Source organism: Ranitomeya imitator, chromosome 3 (genome assembly GCF_032444005.1).
Source record: "Ranitomeya imitator isolate aRanImi1 chromosome 3, aRanImi1.pri, whole genome shotgun sequence".
In the NCBI taxonomy this organism is placed as follows: domain Eukaryota; kingdom Metazoa; phylum Chordata; class Amphibia; order Anura; family Dendrobatidae; genus Ranitomeya; species Ranitomeya imitator.
This window is the reverse complement of record NC_091284.1, coordinates 399,222,522-399,244,339: the sequence shown is the minus strand read 5'-3', so window position 1 is coordinate 399,244,339 and position 21,818 is coordinate 399,222,522. Positions and strand designations below refer to the sequence as shown.

General features: G+C 41.4%; 1 protein-coding gene across 9 annotated transcripts in view; it reads right to left on the bottom strand.

Annotated features, from left to right (window-relative positions):
- Positions 1-21,818, bottom strand: part of S100PBP (S100P binding protein) — a 117,430-nt gene that overhangs the window by 5,230 nt on the left and 90,382 nt on the right. For 5 of the 9 annotated variants that reach the window (XM_069757062.1, XM_069757060.1, XM_069757061.1 and 2 more), the window contains exons 3-5: positions 17,032-17,129; positions 16,659-16,756; positions 15,013-15,097 (exon numbers count right to left, since the gene is read on the bottom strand). In XM_069757062.1, coding sequence (XP_069613163.1) covers positions 15,013-15,097; positions 16,659-16,756; positions 17,032-17,129 — 281 coding nt within the window. Of the gene's footprint in view, positions 1-12,066; positions 12,188-15,012; positions 15,098-16,658; positions 16,757-17,031; positions 17,130-21,818 lie in introns of all 9 variants that reach the window. The other 4 variants (XM_069757064.1, XM_069757063.1, XM_069757066.1 and 1 more) reach the window with 2 other exon arrangements.

Sequence of the window (21,818 nt, the reverse complement as noted above, 5' to 3'; positions counted from 1 at the left end):
TTGAGGGGAAGGGGGTGATTCTGCTTTTCTTGCACTTAGAGGCTCTGTATATGGAATCCACAAACTAGTCTAGGAAAATCTGTGTTCCAGGAGGCAAAATAGCGCTCCGTCCCTCCCAAGTCACTCAGTATGGCAAAGTAGTACTGTACAGCCACATATGGGGGATTTCTACATTCAGCAGAAATTGGGGGACAAATTCTGGTGCCATTTTTACCCATTTCCCCAGTGTGAAAATGTAAAACTTGGAGCCAACACACAATCTTGGTGGTGTGAATGTAAATTATTTTTTATTCACTTCCCAATGGTATAAAAGTTTGTGACACCTGTGGTGTCAATATAATCACTGTATTCCTAGATGAATTCAATATATGGTATAATTGGTAAAGTGGGGTCACTTATGAAGAGGGGGGGGGGGGGTTCTACTGTTCTGGCACCTCAGGGGCTCTGTCAATGTAACATGGCACCCTCAAACACGTGCTGCAAAATCTGCACTGTAATATGGCGCTACTTCCCTTCTGCACTGTGCCTCAAAAGTAGTTTTCAACCATATATGGGGTATCGGTGAACTGAGGAGAAATAGCACAACAAACTTTGGGGTCCATTTTCTCATTTTGCCCTTGTGGAAAAAAAAAAATCAAAATTTGTAGCTAAAAAAGATTTTTGGGGAAAAATGTAATTTTTTTTAATTTTCACGGCTTAACGTTATAAACTTTTGTGAAGCACTTGGGGGTTCAAGGTGCTCAATACACATCTAGATAACTTCCCTAAGGGGTCTAGTTTCCAAGGTGGTTGTTGGGGGGTTCCACTGTCTAGGCACATCAGGGGCTCTCCAAATGCAACAGCTAATTATTCCAGTATATTTTACATTCAAAAGTCAAAAAAGCGCACCTTCCCTTCCGAGCCCTGCCGTGTGCCCAACCAGTGGTTTTCCCCCCACATATGGAGTATTGGCATGCTCAGGAGAAATTGCACAACAAAATGTATTGTCCATTTTCTCTGTTACCCTTGCAAAAAAAAAAAGAAAAAAAATAGGTCTAAAGAAAAATTTGTGTGAAAAAAGTAAATGGTTCAAAGCCCTAACCATGACATACAAAGCCATCCAGAACCTGTGTCTTCCATACATCTGTGACCTCGTCTCCCGGTACTTACCTACATGCAAGCTCCGGTATTTACCTGCACGCAACCTCCGATCCTCATAAGATCTCCTTCTCTACTCCCTCATCTCCTCTTCCCACAATCACATTATACTCCTCCTCACATGTAAAGCGCCATGGAATGAATGGCATTATTATTATAAGTTAATTTTTTCCTTCCACAGTCCAAAAATTCCTATAAAGCACATGAAGGGTTGAACTTCTTGAATGTGGTTTTGAGCACCTTGTGTGGAGCAATTCTTAGAATGGTGTCATTTTGGGGTATTTTCTGTCATATAGGCTCCTCAAATCCACTTCAAGTGTGAGTTGGTCGCACAAAAAAATAAAAAAATGATTTGTAAATTTTGTTGTAAAAATGAGAAATCAATGGTCAACTTTTAACTCTTATACCTTCCTTACAAAAAAAGTATTTTTCCAAAATTGTGCTGATGTAAAGCAGACATGCGGGAAATGCCATTTTATTAACCATTTTGTGCGATATGACTCTCTGCTTTTAAGTGCATAAAAATAAAAGTTTGAAAATTGTGAAATTTTTAAAATGTTCTCCAAATTTCCATTTTTTTCCACAAATAAACGCAAGTCATATCAAAGAAATTTTAAAGCTATCATAAAGTACAATATGTCACGAGAAAATCTCAGAATCACCGGGATCCGTTGAAGCGTTTCAGAGTTATCATTACCTCAAAGTGACAGTGGTCAGAATTGTAAATATTGGCCTGGTCATTAAAGGTGAAAACAGGCTAGGTCTCAAAGAGGTTAATGAGTGGGGACACATGATCGCTCGTCCGTCCGCAGGAGCTGCTGGAAGCTGAAACAAGATGCTGCAATCCTTGCGTGCCCTCCCAAGTAGGAAGGCTTTTTTATGCTTTTCTAATGGGAGCCATGCATTCAAGGATAGGGATGAGGAACCATGCATACAAGGATAGGGGTGAGGAGCTATGCAGACAAGGATGGGGATAAGGAGCCATGCATTCAAGGACGGGGATAAGAAGCCATGCATTCAAGGACGGAGATAAGGAGCCATGCATACAAGGACGGGGATAAGGAGCCATGCAGACAAGGACGGGGACAATGCATACCCGGCTTATACTCAAGTCAATAAGTTTTCCCAAGTTCTAAGTTTTCCCAAGTGCCTCGGCTTATACTCGGGTTGACTCGTACAAAAGTATATACGGTACTTTTGAGCATGTGAAAATAAATTATCTATGGAGATATATATATATATATATATATATATATATATATATATATATATATATATATATATATATATATATATATATCTCTCTCTATCTCTCTATATATATATATATATATATATATATATATATATATATATCTCTATCTCTCTCTCTCTATCTATCTATCTATCTATCTATCTATCTATCTATATATATATATATATATCCCCTGAATTAAAGCACATCTGTCAAACATATTATACAATACAAACTGCATACATTATTAAATGGATCACCTAGACCTGATGTACTTACTTTGCAGTTACGTACTAAAATGGCCGTATAATTATTTTATTTTTTTTATTTAAGCTGGTTTTCAACCTGGGGGAGTGGTTATGCTACTGGACTGAGCCGGTGTGTGAGCAGAGCTCCAAATATCCTTTTATTAATATCCTGCTGGAGATCTGGTGTTTTGTGGTCCTAAAGCACACCCTAAAAGGTGTGGTATGGGGGTCCTGAGTTACTGAGGACACAGCAAAAAACTGTGGGGGGTGGGGGAGGAAGATGTCGATCAGCAGATGATCTCCCAAGATGGTGCCCGCGCATCCTATGGTAAAGGCAAAAGGGACACTGGGAATGATGAAGCAGCCAGGCTGGAGCAGTGTTCCCATAAAACACATGCTACAACCCCCTTTAGCCAGAAGAGCAAATCTTCAGGGGTATTTGAGAATGTCCCCAGGAGGCTCCCGATATTCAGCTTTAATACAAGAGGAGGATGATGAGGGATCTCCTGAAAGGGCTTTTCCCACCCTAAGACCCCGTGGGGGTGTCAGAATCCATTATGGGAAACAAAGGGACTCTTGAAAATGTGTCTAAAAGAGGGGTCCTCTTCATTGATGTATGTCCTTACTGCCGTTAATAAATGTAATGCCACGCTCACTACACTGGTAAGCCAGGTGGGATTTATACAGGAATCCATATCCATAACCCAACATGATGTTTAGAAAGGAGCGGAACGAACAGCTGAAGGTAAAGTTAAAGTTAGTGAGCTGGAGGATGCTCTTCCTCCCGTTTGCAAAAATGTATAGAATCATAAATCAAGCTGTGACCGGACTATTTGTTAAGGCAGAAGACCTGGAGAATTGTCGGAGACGCAAAAACATCAAGCTAGTTGGACTGCTGGAAAAGGTGGAAGAGGGAACACTGACAGTTTTTTTGAAAAATGGTTAAAGGATATTTTTAGTAATAGAGACTCTTACTCCTTTGTTTGCAGTGGAGAGCGCGCACAGGGTGGCTACAAGATGGCCCGGTGGGCAGACCCTCCTCGACCTATTCTAATTAAAATTCTTCACTATGAAGACAGAGACATTATCCTGTGGAAAACAAAATATCCAGTTGGGTGGCCATAAAACCTCAATCTTTCTGGATTTCCCTGTGGAGGTCCAGAGCAGGAGTTCGTTGTTCTTCGATATCAAATGGAGAATGAGAGCGTAGGGTCTACAATATTCTATGAACTTACCCCGCTAAACTGAGGGTGGTGGCGCTCGACTCAACATTTTTTGAGTCTTGAGATAGCCGGACACCCACAAGCGCCAGATCCAGCAGCAGGCGAGGGCCGAGAGGGCCTAAAGCATACATAGGCCGTGAAGATTGAACATAGTATCAGAACATAATGGGCCAAGGTGTTAATCGGTGTAATTTTTACTTCTCTGGATGACTGAACTCATGGATCGTCAAGTTTTTCCCCCAGTATTGGTTTGAGCTCTGCCCTAAAGACACTATCACGCTGAGTCCTATAAGGGCAGTCTCACACGTCCAGATAATTCCGGTACCGGAAAAATCGGTACCAGAATTATCCGTGTCTGTGTGCCGGTGCGTTTCTGTGGCACATCAGTGTGGCACACGTGTGCCCACTGGGTACCACACGCACCGTGCAGGAGACAGCGCTAAAGTTTAGCGCTGTCCCCTGCATCTGGTGCTGAAGCCGCGATTCATATCTTCCCTGCAGCAGCATTTGCTGTAGAGAAGATATGAATAATCGTGTTTAAAATAAAGATCCATGATTGTATGAGCGGTCACGTGGGGCCGCTCATTTACAGTAATGAATATGCGGCTCCACCCCTATGGGAGGTGGAGCCGCATATTCATGATTGTAATGGGCAGCCCCATGTGACCGCTCATACAGTAGAAGATGCGGCCAGGACAGGAAGCAGCACCAGCCAGCGAGGGAGCCAGGTGAGTATTTTAATAACAGCAGGGAAAGGGCGCACAGGGGGTGTGAGGGGGTCATGGATCTTTATTTCAAACACGATTATTCATATCTTCTCTACAGCAAACGCTGCTGCAGGGAAGATATGAATCGCGGCTTCAGCACCAGTGGGGGGGGGACAGCGGTTACAGTAGCGCTGTCTCCTGCATGGCACACGGACTGCACACAGACAACGTCCGTGTGCGGTACGTGTTTTACACGGACCCATTGACTTTAATGGGTCCGTGTAATCCGTGCGCTCCCACGAACACTGACATGTCTCCGTCTTTGGCACACGGAGACACGGTCCGCAAAAAATCAATGACATCTGCACAGATGCCTGCACAGATGCCTGCTGCCTGTGTCTACGTTTGTGAGTGGCTCCGGTACGTGAGGAAACGGTCACCTCACGTACCGGAGCCACTGACGTGTCTAAGAGTGTATATCGAATGGTTAGGTTGTGTTTTGTGCCCCAGCAATTATGTGTAAGGGCAGGATTGCATTTTCTTCGGCAATTTTAATTTTTTTTTTGGGGGGAGGGGGAAGATTCTTTTGTGCAAATGTATTGGTTTCTGGGTAACCTACAAAGCAGCTAATAGAGTAATTAATGCAATGCTAAGGTTATTCGCTTATATTGCGTTTTTTTTTTTTAAAGATGGAATATATACAGGATTTGAGACCTAGTATTAGGGTATGTGTCCACGTTCAGTATTACATCCGGATTAGCTACGGATTGAACGCTGCGTACAACCGCAGCGTTCAACCCGCAGCGTCCAGATGTTACAGCATAGTGGAGGGGATTTTATGAAATCCCATCTCCACTATGCATGTGAACACGCATCCGGTGGCCCTGCGTTTACGGACATGCGGCGCGTCTGTTTACAACGCAGCATGTCTGTTTATCACAGGACCCTATGTATGGGGTGCGGAGATTCTGGATGTGTTCACTAAACATATCCAGAATCACCGCGCGTACAGAAGGGGGCGGCGCGATTTTCCGCTCCGTCTAAAGCGCCGTGATTACGGACCGTGGACACGCACTCTTAAGAGACTTGCAATCTTTGAGTATATTAGGAAAGCTAATCCTGCGATCATAGGCCTGCAAGAGACACATATGACAAATTGGATTGGATATAGTCTGCATTGTGTATGGAATACAGACTAATAGATGAATGGGTGGCACTGTGTCAGGTAAAAACTCTTTATTTGAAAAATTTTAAAATATGGATGTCCCTTCCTAGAAAAGATACCTCTTCCCCTCACGTTACAGTAAAAAACAATTAAACCAACAGCAGAACAACAGATTATCATAATTATAAAAACACCATCATGTCTATCTTATCATTAAAACAAAGAGGACTTTGCGCATTGGAACGAATAATCTACCGTACTTTGCCTCTCTGTCATAATTATTTAATTTCTTTCCCTGGTCGGGCATGTAAACCCTCTCTAATCCTGCAAAAAGAAATACTGCAGGGTATGACTGATGAGTCTCATGAATGTGTCCTATAAGTCTAGTAGAGCCTTTTCCAGACAGAATAGATTTAAAGTGTCCCCTGAATCTTACATACAGCGTATATAACACATACTGAGTTTTACAAGATATAAATTCAGTTTAATTGTACAACTGCATCTAATTTATTGGAATTCATTTTTAAATGAAACTTAAAAAAATTACAGAAACCGCATCGGTAGTTCCAAAGACTGAAATTTTATAACCAATTTGTTGAAAGTGTTTTTAAATGGTTCCTGACAAAATTATCTTTCAAGTTTGGACAACGTCTGTTAAGCGGTTTGTGCATAACAATGTCACTCAAATCTTTATCCGATCCCAGTACATGCCAATTTTTGATTACGGCAGAACAAATGGCTCTATCCATGGGACCAAATTTAAAAATGAACCTTTTTTGCTTCTCTGTTTGCTTATTAATAGGGCATTTTGTTCAAATTTCCCAGCTCTATTCAAAGCCACATCTAGGACAGTATCAGGGTAACCTCTTGATGTAAACCTTCTCGATTCATCAGCATTCTCTATACTCTTGCTATTCAAGAAGGGTAAGTCTTTTAGCACCTAAGAATGTTCCCTTTAAACACACTGACTCCTTTAACCCCTTTACCCCCAAGGGCGGTTTGCACGTTAATGACCAGGCCAATTTTCACAATTCTGACCACTGTCCCTTTATGAGGTTATAACTCGAACGCTTCAACGGATCCCAGTGATTCTGACATTGTTTTCTCGTGACATATTGTACTTCATGATATTGGTAAAATTTCTTTGATATTACCTGCGTTTATTTGTGAAAAAATGGAAATTTGGTGAAAATTTCGCAATTTTCCAACTTTGAATTTTTATGCAATTATATCACAGAGATATGTAACACAAAATACTTAATAATTAACATTCCCCACATGTCTACTTTACACCAGCACAATTTTGGAACCAATTTCTTTTTGTTAGGGAGTTATAAGGGTTAAAAGTTGACCAGCAATTTCTCATTTTTACAACACTTTTTTTTTTTTTAGGGACCACATCTCATTTGAAGTCATTTTGAGGGGTCTATATGATAGAAAATAACGAAGTGTGACACCATTCTAAAAACTGCACCCCTCAAGGTGCTCAAAACCACATTCAAGAAGTTTATTAACCCTTCAGGTGTTTCACAGGAATTTTTGGAATGTTTAAATAAAAATGAACATTTAACTTTTTTTTCACACAAAATTTACTTCAGCTCCAATTTGTTTTATTTTACCAAGGGTAACAGGAGAAAATGGACCCCAAAAGTTGTTGTACAATTTGTCCTGAGTACGCCGATACCCCATTTGTGGGGGTAAACCACTGTTTGGGTGCATGGGAGAGCTCGGAAGGGAAGGAGCGCCGTTTGACTTTTCAATGCAAAATTGACTGGAATTGAGATGGGACGCCATGTTGCATTTCAAGAGCCACTGATGTGCCTAAACATTGAAACCCCCCACAAGTGACACCATTTTGGAAAGTAGACCCCCTACGGAACTTATCTCGATGTGTGGTGAGCACTTTAACCCACCAAGTGCTTCACAGAAGTTTATAATGCAGAGCCGTAAAAATAAAAAATCATATTTTTTCACAAAAATTATCTTTGCGCCTCCAATTCTTTTTTATTTTCCCAAGGGTAAGAGAAGAAATTGGACCCCAAAAGTTGTTGTCCAATTTGTCCGGACTACGCTGAAACCCAATATCTAGGGGGTAACCACCGTTTGAGCGCATGGCAGAGCTCGGAAGGGAAGGAGCGTCATTTGGAATGCAGACTTAGATGGATTGGTCTGCAGGCGTCACATTGCGTTTGCAGAGCCCCTAATGTACCTAAATAGTAGAAACCCCCCACAAGTGACCCCATATTGGAAACGAAACCCCCCAAGGAACTTATTTAGATGTGTTGTGAGAACTTTGAACCCCCAAGTGTTTCACTACAGTTTATGACGCGGAGCCGTGAAAATCAAAAAAAAATTTTTAGCCCCCAGTTTTGTATTTTCCCAAAGGTAACAGGAGAATGTGGACCCCAAAAGTTGTTGTCCAATTTGTCCTGAGTACGCTGATACCCCATATGTGGGGGTAAAACCCTTGTTTGGGCACACGGGAGACCTTGGAAGGGAAGGAGCACTGTTTTACTTTTTCAACGGAGAATTGGCTGGAATTGAGATCGGACGCCATGTCGCGTTTGGAGAGCCCCTGATGTGCCTAAACAGTGGAAACCCCCCAATTATAACAAACCCTAATCCAAACACACCCCTAACCCTAATCTCAACGGTAACCCTAAACACACCCCTAACCTTGACACACCCCTAACTCTAATCCCAACCCTATTCCCAACCGTAAATGTAACCCAGCTGTTCAAAACAGCTGACATGTCTCGGCTTTGAGGAGGGCTCACCGCTGGAGCCCACATCAAAGCAGGGGATACTGTTATGAAAGGTAATTCAGTACCACAATGGACATAGAGGTCAGCGCACATACAGTGACCTGGCAATAACCCAAAAAACAAGAACGAGCTCTGAGACGTGGGAACTCTGTTGACCGCAATCCCTAATCCTCTCCAACCACACTAAAGGCAGCCGTGGATTGCGCCTAACGCTCCCTATGCAACTCGGCACGGCCTGAGAAACTAGCTAGCCTGAAGATAGAAAATAAGCCTGCCTTGCCTCAGAGAAATATCCCCAAAGGAAAAGGCAGCCCCCACATATAATGACTGTGAGTTAAGATGAAAAGACAAACGTAGAGATGAAATAGATTTAGCAAAGTGAGGCCCAACTTTCTGAACAGAGCGAGGATAGGAAAGGTAACTTTGCGGTCAACACAAAACCCTACAAAAACCACGCAAAGGGGGCAAAAAGACCCTCCGTACCGAACTAACGGCACGGAGGTACACCCTCTGCGTCCCAGAGCTTCCAGCAAGCAGTAAAAAACAAATTGACAAGCTGGACAGAAAAAAACAGCAAACAAATAGCAAAGAGGAACTTAGCTATGCAGAGCAGCAGGCCACAGGAACGTTCCAGGAGGAAACAGGTCCAATACTAGAACATTGACTGGAGGCCAGGATCAAAGCACTAGGTGGAGTTAAATAGAGCAGCACCTAACAACTTCACCACATCACCTGAGGAAGGAAACTCAGAAGCCGCAGTACCACTTTCCTCCACCAACGGAAGCTCACAGAGAGAACCAGCCGAAGTACCACTTGTGACCACAGGAGGGAGCTCTGCCACAGAATTCACAACAGGATACTGCCATTGGCATAATAGTATGTCCGATGGCAGTAAGGGGTTAAAGATCTTCTTGTGTGCCTTTTCCGCTCATGAATTGACTTGGTTCTTTGCAACTTTCTCACAGTACCTTTCATATTAAATAGAGTAACCCCCAGTTCCTTGCCAGATCACTGTCATTTATCATTTCAGGTGCAGATAAACTCAGAGCCAAGCAGTCTCTGGGCTAAAAACTAAGCTCATTCTGACTTAAAGGTACCGTCACAATTAGCGATGCTGCAGCGATCTAGACAACGATCCCGATCGCTGCAGCGTCGCTGTGTGGTCGCTAGAGAGCTGTCACACAGACAGCTCTCCAGCGACCAACTATGCGAAGTCCCCTGGTAACCAGGGTAAACATCGGGTTACTAAGCACAGGGCCGCGCTTAGTAACCCGATGTTTACCCTGGTTACCAGCGTAAACTTTAAAAAAAAAACAAAAAAAACACTACATACTTACATTCCGGTGTCTGTCCCCCGGCGCTGTGCTTCCCGCACTGACTGAGCGCCAGCCGGAAAGCACAGCGGTGACGTCACCGCTGTGCTCTGCTTTCCGGCCGGCGCTTACACAGTGCAGAGAAGCACAGCGCCGGGGGACAGACACCGGAATGTAAGTATGTAGTGTTTTTTTTTTACGTTTACGCTGGTAATCAGGGTAAACATCGGGTTACTAAGCGCGGCCCTGCGCTTAGTAACCCGATGTTTACCCTGGTTACCAGTGAAGACATCGCTGAATCGGCGTCACACACGCGCCTAGTAATGTAATTTGGGATGCCATGAAGGCTTTTATTGAGTTGGGCAATAATGAGAAAGATAGTAAAAGGATAATTTCCAGGAAAAGGGGTTGGAATTATAGGACAAGGTACGAGTGACAGAAATGGCATACATCCAAAATAAATGCCTTGAAAAGTCAATGAGATGGAAGGATGTCCAAAAACAAACATTTAAAAGGCATATTCCCTGGAACAAGCCGATAAACTACTGTTTCTGAAGCAACAGTATTATGAGGAAGGAGAAACTACTGGCAGATTGTCGGCTCAATTGGCGCAGGCACAGAGAGAGAATGCCTTTATTTATAAACTAAGCATTGAGGAAGGAAATGTCAGTACCCAAATCCCCAAACTATTGCAGATTCTATTCTAGGCTTTTTGAAATATTTGATAGGGACTGGCATCACTTCCCTAAAGCATAAATATAGGGATTATCTAGGGAATTATCTAGATTTGCAGATTTCGGTGGAAGAACTTCAACAAGCAGTGGGGTCAACGTTTAATGACAAGGCCCCTGGATCAGATGAATAGAAATCTCTAAATTCTTCGAGAGGTTAACTATTAGAGCAATACTTGGAAATGATTAATAATGCATTTCAGTCTTTATATGAAGCAAGAAAGAATTACCGGACTCCTATAGACCACTCTCCTTGCAGACATCAGATGTGAAAATCTTGGCTAAAATCTTTGCAAAAAAAACTAAATAATGCCATGACCTCAGTAATACATTCTGATCTTGCAGGCTTTATGTCCTCTAAGACTACAGCAATTACTTTACACAGGTTATTCCTAAATATACACATAGTCACACATGGACCCGAGGTATAGAGCTATTCTTTCCTTAGGTGCCACGAAGACCTTTGATAGTGAAGAATATATATATATATATATATATATATATATATATATATATATATATATATATATATATATATATATATATATATATATATATATATATATTATTCCCCTTTTTTAGCCACTTATTGACACAGTCATGAGACATTAACCCCTTAATCCTATTCGACGTACTATCGTGACACAGTCATGAGACATTAACCCCTTAATCCTATTCGACGTACTATCCCGTCGAGATGTCCTGGGACTTACTCCCAGTGACGGGATAGTACGTCCAGTGTGATCAGCCGCGCTCTCAGGGGGAGCGCGGCCGATCGAGGCCAGGTGTCAGCTGATTATTATTGCTGACATCCGGTACTATGTGCCAGGAGCAGTCACAGATCGCTCCCAGCACATTAACCCCCGAAACCAGGGCTGTGGAGTCGGAGGTAGTTTTGGTTGGAGTCGGAGTTGGTAGAAATGTACCGACTCCAGCTTTTTAAAAAAATGTATTAATATTTCATAATTGAACTTTCATATGAATTTTATAAATGTTACCCAAATACTTATGTTCTATCAAACTATGAACAACAGTGATAAGCAGTTCTGCTGGAGATAGAGACATTTCTTAAGGTACCGTCGCACTCAGCGATGCTGCAGTGATATAGACAACGAGCCGATCGCTGCAGCATCGCTGTTTAGGTCGCTGTAAAGACGTCAAACACGGCAACACCAGAACGATGCAGGAGCGATCCAGTGACGTACTTATCGTTCTCGTTGGTTGTTAGCTCCATGTAAAAACATTGCTGGCATCGTTGCTTTTGCTGTCAAACATGACGAATCACGCCGACCTGACGACCAAATAAAGTTCTGGACTTCTAGCTCCGACCAGCGATGTCACAGCGGGATCCTGATCGCTGCTGCGTTTCAAACACAACGAGATCGCCATCCAGGACTCTGCAACGTCACAGATTGTTGTCGTTCTCGTTGTAAAGTTGCTCAGTGTGAAGGTACCTTTACTTCTTGTGTGTCACTGTTCTCCACTGCCCTTATCTAATCTTATACTTGGTTAACCTCATGCTGCCCCAACCCCCCCTACTTACAATGTATGAAACTGAAAGTGAAAAGGTGTTGCAAATTCTTAGTAGTAAAGCTTCTCCTCTAGACTCGATGTTTGGTGTGCATCTTCCAAGCATCTCACAGCTGCTACTCAGAAGAGGAAGACTGTAAGAAGTATTATCCTTTCAACAACAGTGTTTATTGCATATTTACTTACAAGAGTTTAGAAAAGTTTATAAAAGTTATTTGCTATATTCTAATTGTATTCTAATAAATATAGTTTTTGCTCTAAGTGGTCTGATTACTTCTATGATGGTGAGAAACTGAATAAGCACGATGTTAATATTTGACAACAGTAAATTTATTGTTACAAATTGGCCATTTATGAAGGAGTCGGAGAAGGAGTCGGAACATGATAAAATCCAGGAGTCGGAGTTGCAACTATGGCTTACCGACTCCACTGCCCGAAACACTGCGATTAAACATGATTGCAGCGTTCCGGCGGCACAGGGAAGCATCGCACACGGAGGGGGCTCCCTGCGTGCTTCCCCGAGACCCTCAGAGCAACGCGATGTGATCGCGTTGCTCCGAGGGTCTCCTACCTCCTCCCTGCAGGCCCGGATCCAAAATGGCCGCGGGGGCCTTCCGGATCCCGCAGGGAGGTGGCTTTAAAGCACCTGCTCAGAGCAGGTGCCGGGAAGCCTCCTGCACTGTGCACTGCCTGTCAGATCGCTGATCTGACACAGTGCACTGCAAAGTGTCAGATCAGCGATCTGTCACTATGATGTGATGTCCCCCCTGGGACAATGTGAAAAAAAATATTTTTACATGTGGTAAAAAAAAAAAAAAAAAAAAAAATCATCTATATGATTGTAATAACGAGTGTTGATAATTGATTTGATTAAAATAAAAATAACTATTATCTGAAAAAAAGGTTTAATTGCTCTGTATTGTGGATTTCAAGAAATGTGTTGTAACTGATTGATTCTAATTGAACAATGAAATTTATTCATACGCCTTTATAAAAGGTCATTGATTTTGTTCAATAAACATAACTTATCTGAAAACCGCGTCTCTCGTTCTTTATTTTACTCAGCACTTTTTTGCGTATCAAATTGACAATAAAAGCATATCATCGAAACTATACATAAAAGAACCTATATAAATAATAGCTGCAGCAAAAAGCTATATAATTATTGTCCCTATAAAATAATAGGCACAATCAAATTCTGATTGTCGGATCAATCGCACTTTGTTTCACGTTGGAATAATTATTGGCCCTATAAAATAATGGGCACAAGGGAAAAATCTACAGGTTGCCAACTTAAGAGACCATGGCCCGAGCTGGAGGAATACAAATTTGCTCCATTGACCATCACAGAACCCTCAAAGACGTTTGGAGAATCCAGGCTGGGACAATCAGGTTACCTGGCCATATACCTCACTGCACCCAGGTCAGCTTCCTAAGCTTGTAAAGTAAGCTGCGGAGACACCATCACGTGTTTCTCAACGCAAGCAATGAATAGCCAGGCCTTTCCCCGGGAAGGAACCACCATGGGAAGGGCAGCATCCAATAAAGGAAAACATCCAATAAAGGAAAACCACCTATGCCAAGCATGGTATCCATCCACAGACAGCTGTTTCCTACTCCACACTGATGAGGGGCAAAACCCCGAAACAGCTGTATGCGGATGGATACCATGCTTGGCATAGGTGGTTTTCCTTTATTGGATGTTTTCCTTTATTGGATGCTGCCCTTCCCGTGGTGGTTCCTTCCCGGGGAAAGGCCTGGCTATTCATTGCTTGCGTTGAGAAACACGTGATGGTGTCTCCGCAGCTTACTTTACATGCATTTGCATATTTCCCATAAGGGATGGGGGCAGTGTTCTGGATCACTGCGTTGAGAAACACGTGATGGTGTCTCCGCGGTGTTGGATGTTTTGGTCTCCCCGAGGTCATTCATCTGTACCTTCACAGCTTCCTAAGCTTGTCGTTGCCTCCTTTCTGTGGGTGCCCACCAAAAGTGGGGTGCCACAGCACAGGTGGAAGCGCTGAAGTCGCGTAAGTTCTAATTCCGGTAAGCAAGCGGAAGGGCGAGGCTCTATAATTTGCACCATTTTGGGTATTTACTGGGGTTGTTCTATAGGGTATGGTCTGTTGGTGGTTCAATAAAGTATAGCCACAATGTTTTACCTCACCCTGTGTGTTCTGGGTAGTATTTTGCCTACGGGAAAGGAGAGCGGGTGTTCAGTGGGATGAGCCCTGGTCCATGAGCTCTTAAGACAGTTGGGCCAGTGGATGAGAGCACCCACTGATTCCAGTGTCTTCATACATGTCCTTAAGCACAATCACACAAAACAGAAAAAAGGGCCTTTCCAAAAATTATTCCCACAAAAATAGAAGCATACAATTGTCCAACATGCTCAAACAGAAAGGGTTGTTGTCTCAAGTTACAGTGGTTGAAATGCAATAAATGTAACTTAACTTCATTAACTACTATAGCAATACAAATACTAGCAAAACTAAATTCTGACCAGTAGATACGAGCAACATTGCAAGTATTACTTCAGACTAATTTCATATAGGAGGTCATTTTTTTTTTTTTAAAGAAAAACTAACACTTTCATCAAAATGTATATACTCTTAATATGTTGCAATCATATTATATGGCACCGTGTACTTACAATTGCTCATTTTACCCTATACCCAGCTAACGGTTCTCTTTTCTATTAGGTCTATCACATCAAATGATTAAAAATACACACAGTGCTATGTAATATGATGATTGCAATATATTAAGAGGATAAAAACTGATTGGAGGAGTGCTTCTAAATCTTTAGACATTTCAAGAATTAATGCCACAAAATACAGTCCTAATTCATGCCACAGGAGGCACCAAAAGGGACCTTGCTGACCTACAAAACAGATGACACACAGAAGAGTTGAGGGTATAGTCAGTGAACTTGACATGCTTGTTTTGCCGTGCATACCTTTTGCTAAGATCTGATGGATGCTGCCAGTTCTTGTGCTCCTGACTGATTTGCTTCAATAATGAGGCCAGCTCAATAGAAGGATCTGTTCAACAGATGCAAAGGAAGTCAAATGCAAATCAACCTTAAACTTTTAAATCCAATACATTAAATGCATATGCACATCTGTTTATACACCCCCTTATCACACAATAACACGTGTAACATGCAATTTTTCCTTAGATAACAGATGAACTGTAAATTGCAGCACTAAAAACTCCTTCTGTAAATTCATTTGATAGTTTAATGGGAAGTTCATTATTATAAATACTTATCCATTTTACTCATTTATATAGTGCCATTAATTCCACAGTGCTTTACAAACATTATTGGCACGGTCTCCATTGGGCCTCATAATCTACATTCCCTGTCAGTATGTCTTAGGAGTGTGGGAGGAAACCGGAGAACCCGGAGGAAACCCACACAAACACGGGGAGAACATACAAACTCCTGGCAGATGATGTAGTTGTTGGGATTTGAACCCCTAACCACTGAGCCACCGTGCTGCATCTACATCAATTGTATTGATATATGCATGTATGTTACAAATTAACACATGCTACCTAGCCCCTTTTCACCACGGCTAGGAAAATCCTGGTCAGAGGTACAAAAAGCAATTAACTATAATCTTTAAGGAATCCCTCCTATTAAATGTTGTATGCCCTTCACCTGTGTACATGTTTATGTAATGTAGTGTAAATGCGTTAATATATGCACCGATCGCTGTCATACTGCCATCTACAGTGAGCCAGAAGTTACCCTATAATGTAACTCTATGCAGGCTCAATCTGATGTTCCATAGACTGACATTGTAGAAGCAACTTCTGGCTCACATAGAGCCTAATGTCGTCAGCATTGCAGTCATGTGCATGAGAAGAGGACCACAGCGATGCTGGAAACCAGGAAAGTCAGCTATCGGTGATTAGATCAACACAATTACAAATCCAGAAAGCTCGGATCTATCCAGATATAAAATTATTAAACCTTTAGAGTAAATGTGATAAAAGAAAAAAAAAAATGTAAATGCCAAAAAATTTTGCAACTGCACCTCCAGGGGAAAAAAAAAATGCTAAAAAGTTGACAAAACACAGTATGTACTCCCAAATTGTATCAAAACAAAACGTCAGACACAATAAGGGAGTCTTCACTCAGTATACCACACAACATACTTTTTTGGTATCGTCATAAACATACTGACCTGAAGAATCATGTTGCACGGTCATTTTTACTGCACAATATTAAAACTGTGAAAAAAGCAAATACACACTGCCCAAAACAATTGCGGAATTACTTTTCTCCCCACCATATCACCACACTTAGAATTTTTTACTACACCACTTTCCCATACATTATATGGTAGCATGAAGGCATAATTCAAAGCTACAACTCATCTCACAAAAAAAGTCAGGCCCTCATACAACGACAAACAAACAAAAAAAAAATGTTATGGCTCTTTGAAAAAGGGAGATGAAAAAAATGAAAATGCAAAAATTATAATTTGGTGAATCCTTAGGGGTTAAACAAATCAATCACACATTTTTCTATAAATGGCTTCCATATTTACGGCACACAAATATATATTTTTATATATACAATGGGTTAATTACCTTCTGACTTAGATTGTCTTGGACTAGTAATGTGCATCAAGACACGATGACAATAAATGTTCTTATCATTCTCCAACTGAAAATCCGATATAGAATCTCTAAAATACACAATATTAATTCAGCCGCAAAAAAACCATATCCAAACATCATTAGAAGAAAAGCCTAGTTAAAAAAAGCATTTAATAGGATAGTTGAATAGAATTAATTATAAATTAGGAAACTAAAATAGTTTTATGGATATGTAAAGCGGTTACATATGAAAAAGGAAATTCCTTAGATTATATCCAAGAACAAATATTATAATCTTTAAAATTAACTATAATACAATAATCTGGTATCTCTATGGTTCCACTGATGGCAGAAAATGTGGCACCTGAAGGATGGTCTACACAATGGCGCAATTGCAATCCGTGGCTTTTCTTTTTTTGGGTCTGTAGAACTTTGCACTTTACCACATGGAGGGGCTACAATCTGTTTAATGGGAGCAGAAAAAAATAAATGACAGACATTAGAACATTTAAACAGCTAAAGTTGTAGGTTGTAACATCAATCCCTTAGGGTATGTGCACACGTCCGGATTTTTAGCGTTTTTTGCAGAATTTCGCTATAAAAACGCTATAAATCCGGGAAAAAAACGCTAACATTATGCATCCTATCTTTTAGAATGCATTCCGCATTTTTTGTGCATATGTTAGCGTTTTTTTCCGCAAAAAAAACGCATTCCGCAAAAAGAACGGACCTGCTCATTCTTTTTGCGGATTTTTTGCGGATTCCATGTAAAAAAGGACATTCAGGGGAAAAAAAAAATCAGCGCGAAAAAAGACGCGGATTTCTGGCAGAATTCTCAGGATTTTGTCAGGAAAAAAACCTGACGTGTGCACATACCCTCAATCATCGAGACAACTGTACATGATATAAGATCTGTTTTACATAACATTTTATTGTAATTTTTAAAACAGTCTCACGATTTCATATTGCAAACAAAAAACTCCCAAAACATTTGGATCTGTACATGAACACACACACTAATATCAAAACACACATATATGTATCTATCACAGAGTGCCTTGAAAAAGTATTCACACCACCTTGAACTTTTCCTTTTCCAGCTTCTATTCACATTACACCCATTAACTTAAATCTTTTTTATTGGTATTTCATGTGATATACCAACATAGTAGAAAGGATATATGAAGTGTGAAGGAAATGGTGCATGGTGTTCTAACCATTTAAAAGAGAACCTGTCACGTCCCCCATGCCCTCCAACCCAGCAGCATTCACCTATGTATGATTAAACTCCTACACCCCCCGTGTCTTTTGCAACATCAAACAGGATTTTCCTCCAGGATTGACTAGTATTTAGCTCCATACATCTTCCGATCAACTCAAACCAACTTTCCCGCCCCTACTGTAGAAAAGCATAACCACAGTATGATGTTGCCACCACGTTTGATTGTAGGGATGGCATTTTCCGCCACACATAGCATTTTACCGCAAAAAGTTCTACTTTGGTCTCATCTGACCATAGCCCCTTCTGCCACATGCTAGCTGTGTCCCCTACATGGCCTTTTGCAAACTTCAAGAGGGACTTTTCTTCTTGCTTTTAACAAAACTGCATTTCATATAACATTTCTTTAATCCTTAAAAGTAAAGTTAAAAATGATATATATATTCAAAAAGAAATGAAAATAACCCAAAAACCAAAAAGCACCGCAATTAAAAAAAAATAAAATTCTACTATATCCAGTATTTTGTATCACGAAAGCCATGATTTTTAAGGACAGTACCAAGTATTCATGGCATGGAATGAACAACTTGGTGACATATTGTTGCAACATCTTTTTCCACTCTTCAAGCAAAATGGACCCCGGGTACAGTCCGGCCCCTGCTCACCGAAATCTACGGTAATTATCAAAAAACGTCAAATGGTGATTAAACAAGAACAAAGCGGATATCTTCACCAAAAGTTTCAACTCAATCAATATTACATCCACGTCTTTACATTATAAAATTGTGCTGACAGGTTCTCTTTAACTAAACCTACCACTATCCTACAAACAAGGCACTCAGGTCCATAGTGTATGGGACTATGGGGTTCCAGCTTTTACCTGCTAACAGATGATTGATGGAGGTGACAGCTGACAGATCTCCACCAACTGATTGGATATTGATGAACACCATCACCCTGTACAAGCATTTAGCCAATTTAGCATTTATTTCCTGACCTCACAAGAGGTTTTTTGACTGGTTTTGGCTTACAAATACATGTAATACATGATGTAAAATACTAAACGTGTGAACATGACGTAAGGCTGCAAATCCACACCCGGCCATGGATCTGATAACATGAACTAACCGCTTTTTAAGTCCATTAAACATAGCATAGTGCATTTTATGAAATCCCGTCTCCATTATGCATGCGAACGTGCATCCGGCGGCCCTGCGCTTACGGACATGTGGCACGTCTTTTTAGAACGCAGCATGTCCGTTTACCTTGCGGCGACTCCAGATGTGTTCAATGAACACATCTGGAATCACCGTGTGTACAGAAGGGGGCAGCGCTTTGGGTGGAGCGGGTTTTCCACTCCGTCCAAAGTGCCGACAATCCAGCCCGTGGACACGCACCCTAAGAGTTTAGCTCACCCTCTCCGTTTCATCTTAAAAAGTCGCAAATGGAAGCAGAGGGTCAGTTTGGTTCCTGTAGTGGCAGGATTTTTTTTTTTTTGAGGGGGGTGGGGGGCACAAATTCAGATAAAGCTTTGAAACTTGTCACACCTCATTACAGGTCCTTATGCTTCAGGTTCTATTTAATGTCCAACAGATCCATTACAGCGTGAATTTTGTGTTTCCTCTCCTAAAATGCAACACAAATTCAGAGGTGAAGAGAGGCTAATCTGTATTTTGTGTGTACCCCACCCAAATTATTTGCACGCTGACACCCTTCAGAGGGCTGTCAAGTTGGAGTCAGTGTCCATTTTGGTGGAGTCGCAGTCACTGTAAAATGGAACGACTCCTAAAATATATTATAAATGTGTACAGTAGTACAATGCAGGATGTGCTGAATATTTTTTCATAATTTTGGAAAGTTGCGAACTGCCCTATAAATGTTTGTTCTGTTCCTGATCTAAGGATCTCAGCTTTTAGTGGAGATGAATCTGTACTTTATGCACATGCTCAGTAGTGAAGCATGTATGAGGGAGTCGGTGGTCAGGGAAACTTGGCTTACTGACTCCACATCCCTGGTCCTACTACTATTTTTTTTTTACTTTGGAGTGTTGCAACACTGAAGAGTAGGATACAAAGTTTGACAGGGCACCAGAAAAGTACTAGGAGAGCAGTTTTTTTTTTCCCCTACATCATTTTGGTTGCTTGGTTGGAAATGCACTAAAACGTCACACCAAAAAGTGCAATGTGCAACAGATTAGTCATGGTTATTTCCCCATGGGTTTTTTCTAGATTTGCTGCTGACATTTTCCATAACAAATCCAGTCTGTGTACTTTCTCTCTGAACGGCTTTGTTACATACGGTATTTTGATTAACTGGTCACACTACGTTGGTCAAGATGGTAAAATGCAGAGGAATTGAGTGGAGGCAAAAGCCAGTGGGATCTGAGCACAGAAGGCAGCATTGTGAGGAGGGCAACCTTTACTTCACACTCTGTACAGCGCAGAAAACCTAGAAAAAGCACATTGATGCAGAAGGAGCCTTAGGGGGTTAGCCATCTCAAGACTCCGAAAAGTCAGAAGAGGACTCGCATCAGAGAAAAATGTTGTGGCATGGAGAACTTAAAGGGAACCTGTCAATAACTTTGACCCCACTAAACTGTTTATAAGCACAATGTAAGCTAGTGAAAGATGAACTCCTTGGGACCTGTGAAGGAAAAGATTCTAAATTGTGTGATGTTTGAATTGGGAAAACACATTTCCTTTGCTCAAGATCCAAGATTGTTTCTCCTTGTGGAGAGTGACATGTTAAGCGAAAGCATTGCTCCGCAAGGAGAAAATACTTCTTGGATCCAGGTCAGATACCTCTCATACAGACAAAGCAGATCTCACACTTTGCACTGACGAGAGGCAGTACCCCGAAACACAGTGTCTGCAAATTGAGATTCTGGTTTGGCGATTATCCTGAGCCATAACTGACAAGGCTCTTTAAAGGGTGGACATTGACTTGTAGGATTGCTACTTCCTATAGGTGGCACTAGAGTTCTAGCTCTCTTCCTCTTTGAAGAGACAATTTCCTTTGCTCAAGATGAATTTCTACTGCTCCAAAAATATCTAAGACAGAGTTTGGAAAACATAATCTTGCATAAACTGGACTCGAGATGATAGCTGCCTGCCACTATAATCTAATGTGTGTAATTAACCAATAAAGTTGCTATGCAGGGGGGGGGGGGGGGGGGGTTTGCAACTACTTTGGAATCCCCCTAATTTACCTTTAAATACAAACGTTTGACCTATCCATAGCGGGAATCTTGCCTAGAATCACCTATTCGTGGTCTCCATTATTCCTCTGTCGCAACGCCCAACACACTGGTGCCCCCTACTGTTTGTAGATTGCCATAACAGACCTATATATTGTCAATCCAGTGTCTGAAGTTTGAGGAATACTCCTTTTTAGTGGTATGCAAATGAGTTAAGTGCATAGGACAAGAGTGCTCCTATGAAAACTCTTCGGGTTAATTACATTCTTAGCGTCTCCCTCTCTCTGCTGCTGAATATCGGACGTCAAGTATCGACGTGAAAACTGTGCGACGGGGCAGATCAGAGGCCTGCTCACTTGTGCGCAATAATGTGACTGAGGGAAAAGGTTTCAGTGTTCTACTACACATTTACCACTAAAAACATGGATTTCTCAAGATGCAGACAACGGTTTGACAATATATAGGTGCCAAAGAGTTCATGTCTCACTGGGATACACGCTACTGTGGGGGCAGGGAAATATATAAAATGTATGCCTATTGTTTTAAAGTCAGAATAGAGGAGCAACTCAGATGAGTTACTTTGATTAACTGCCCCACTCTACTAAAGATTTATCTGCCGAATCATTACAGAGAATTGTCCAATTAATTAATTTAGTTAGGCAAACCCCTCAATTGGGAATTATAACGTTATGGTCAGTTGGAAGATATATGAACTCTGGCTCACTATGAGATCTGC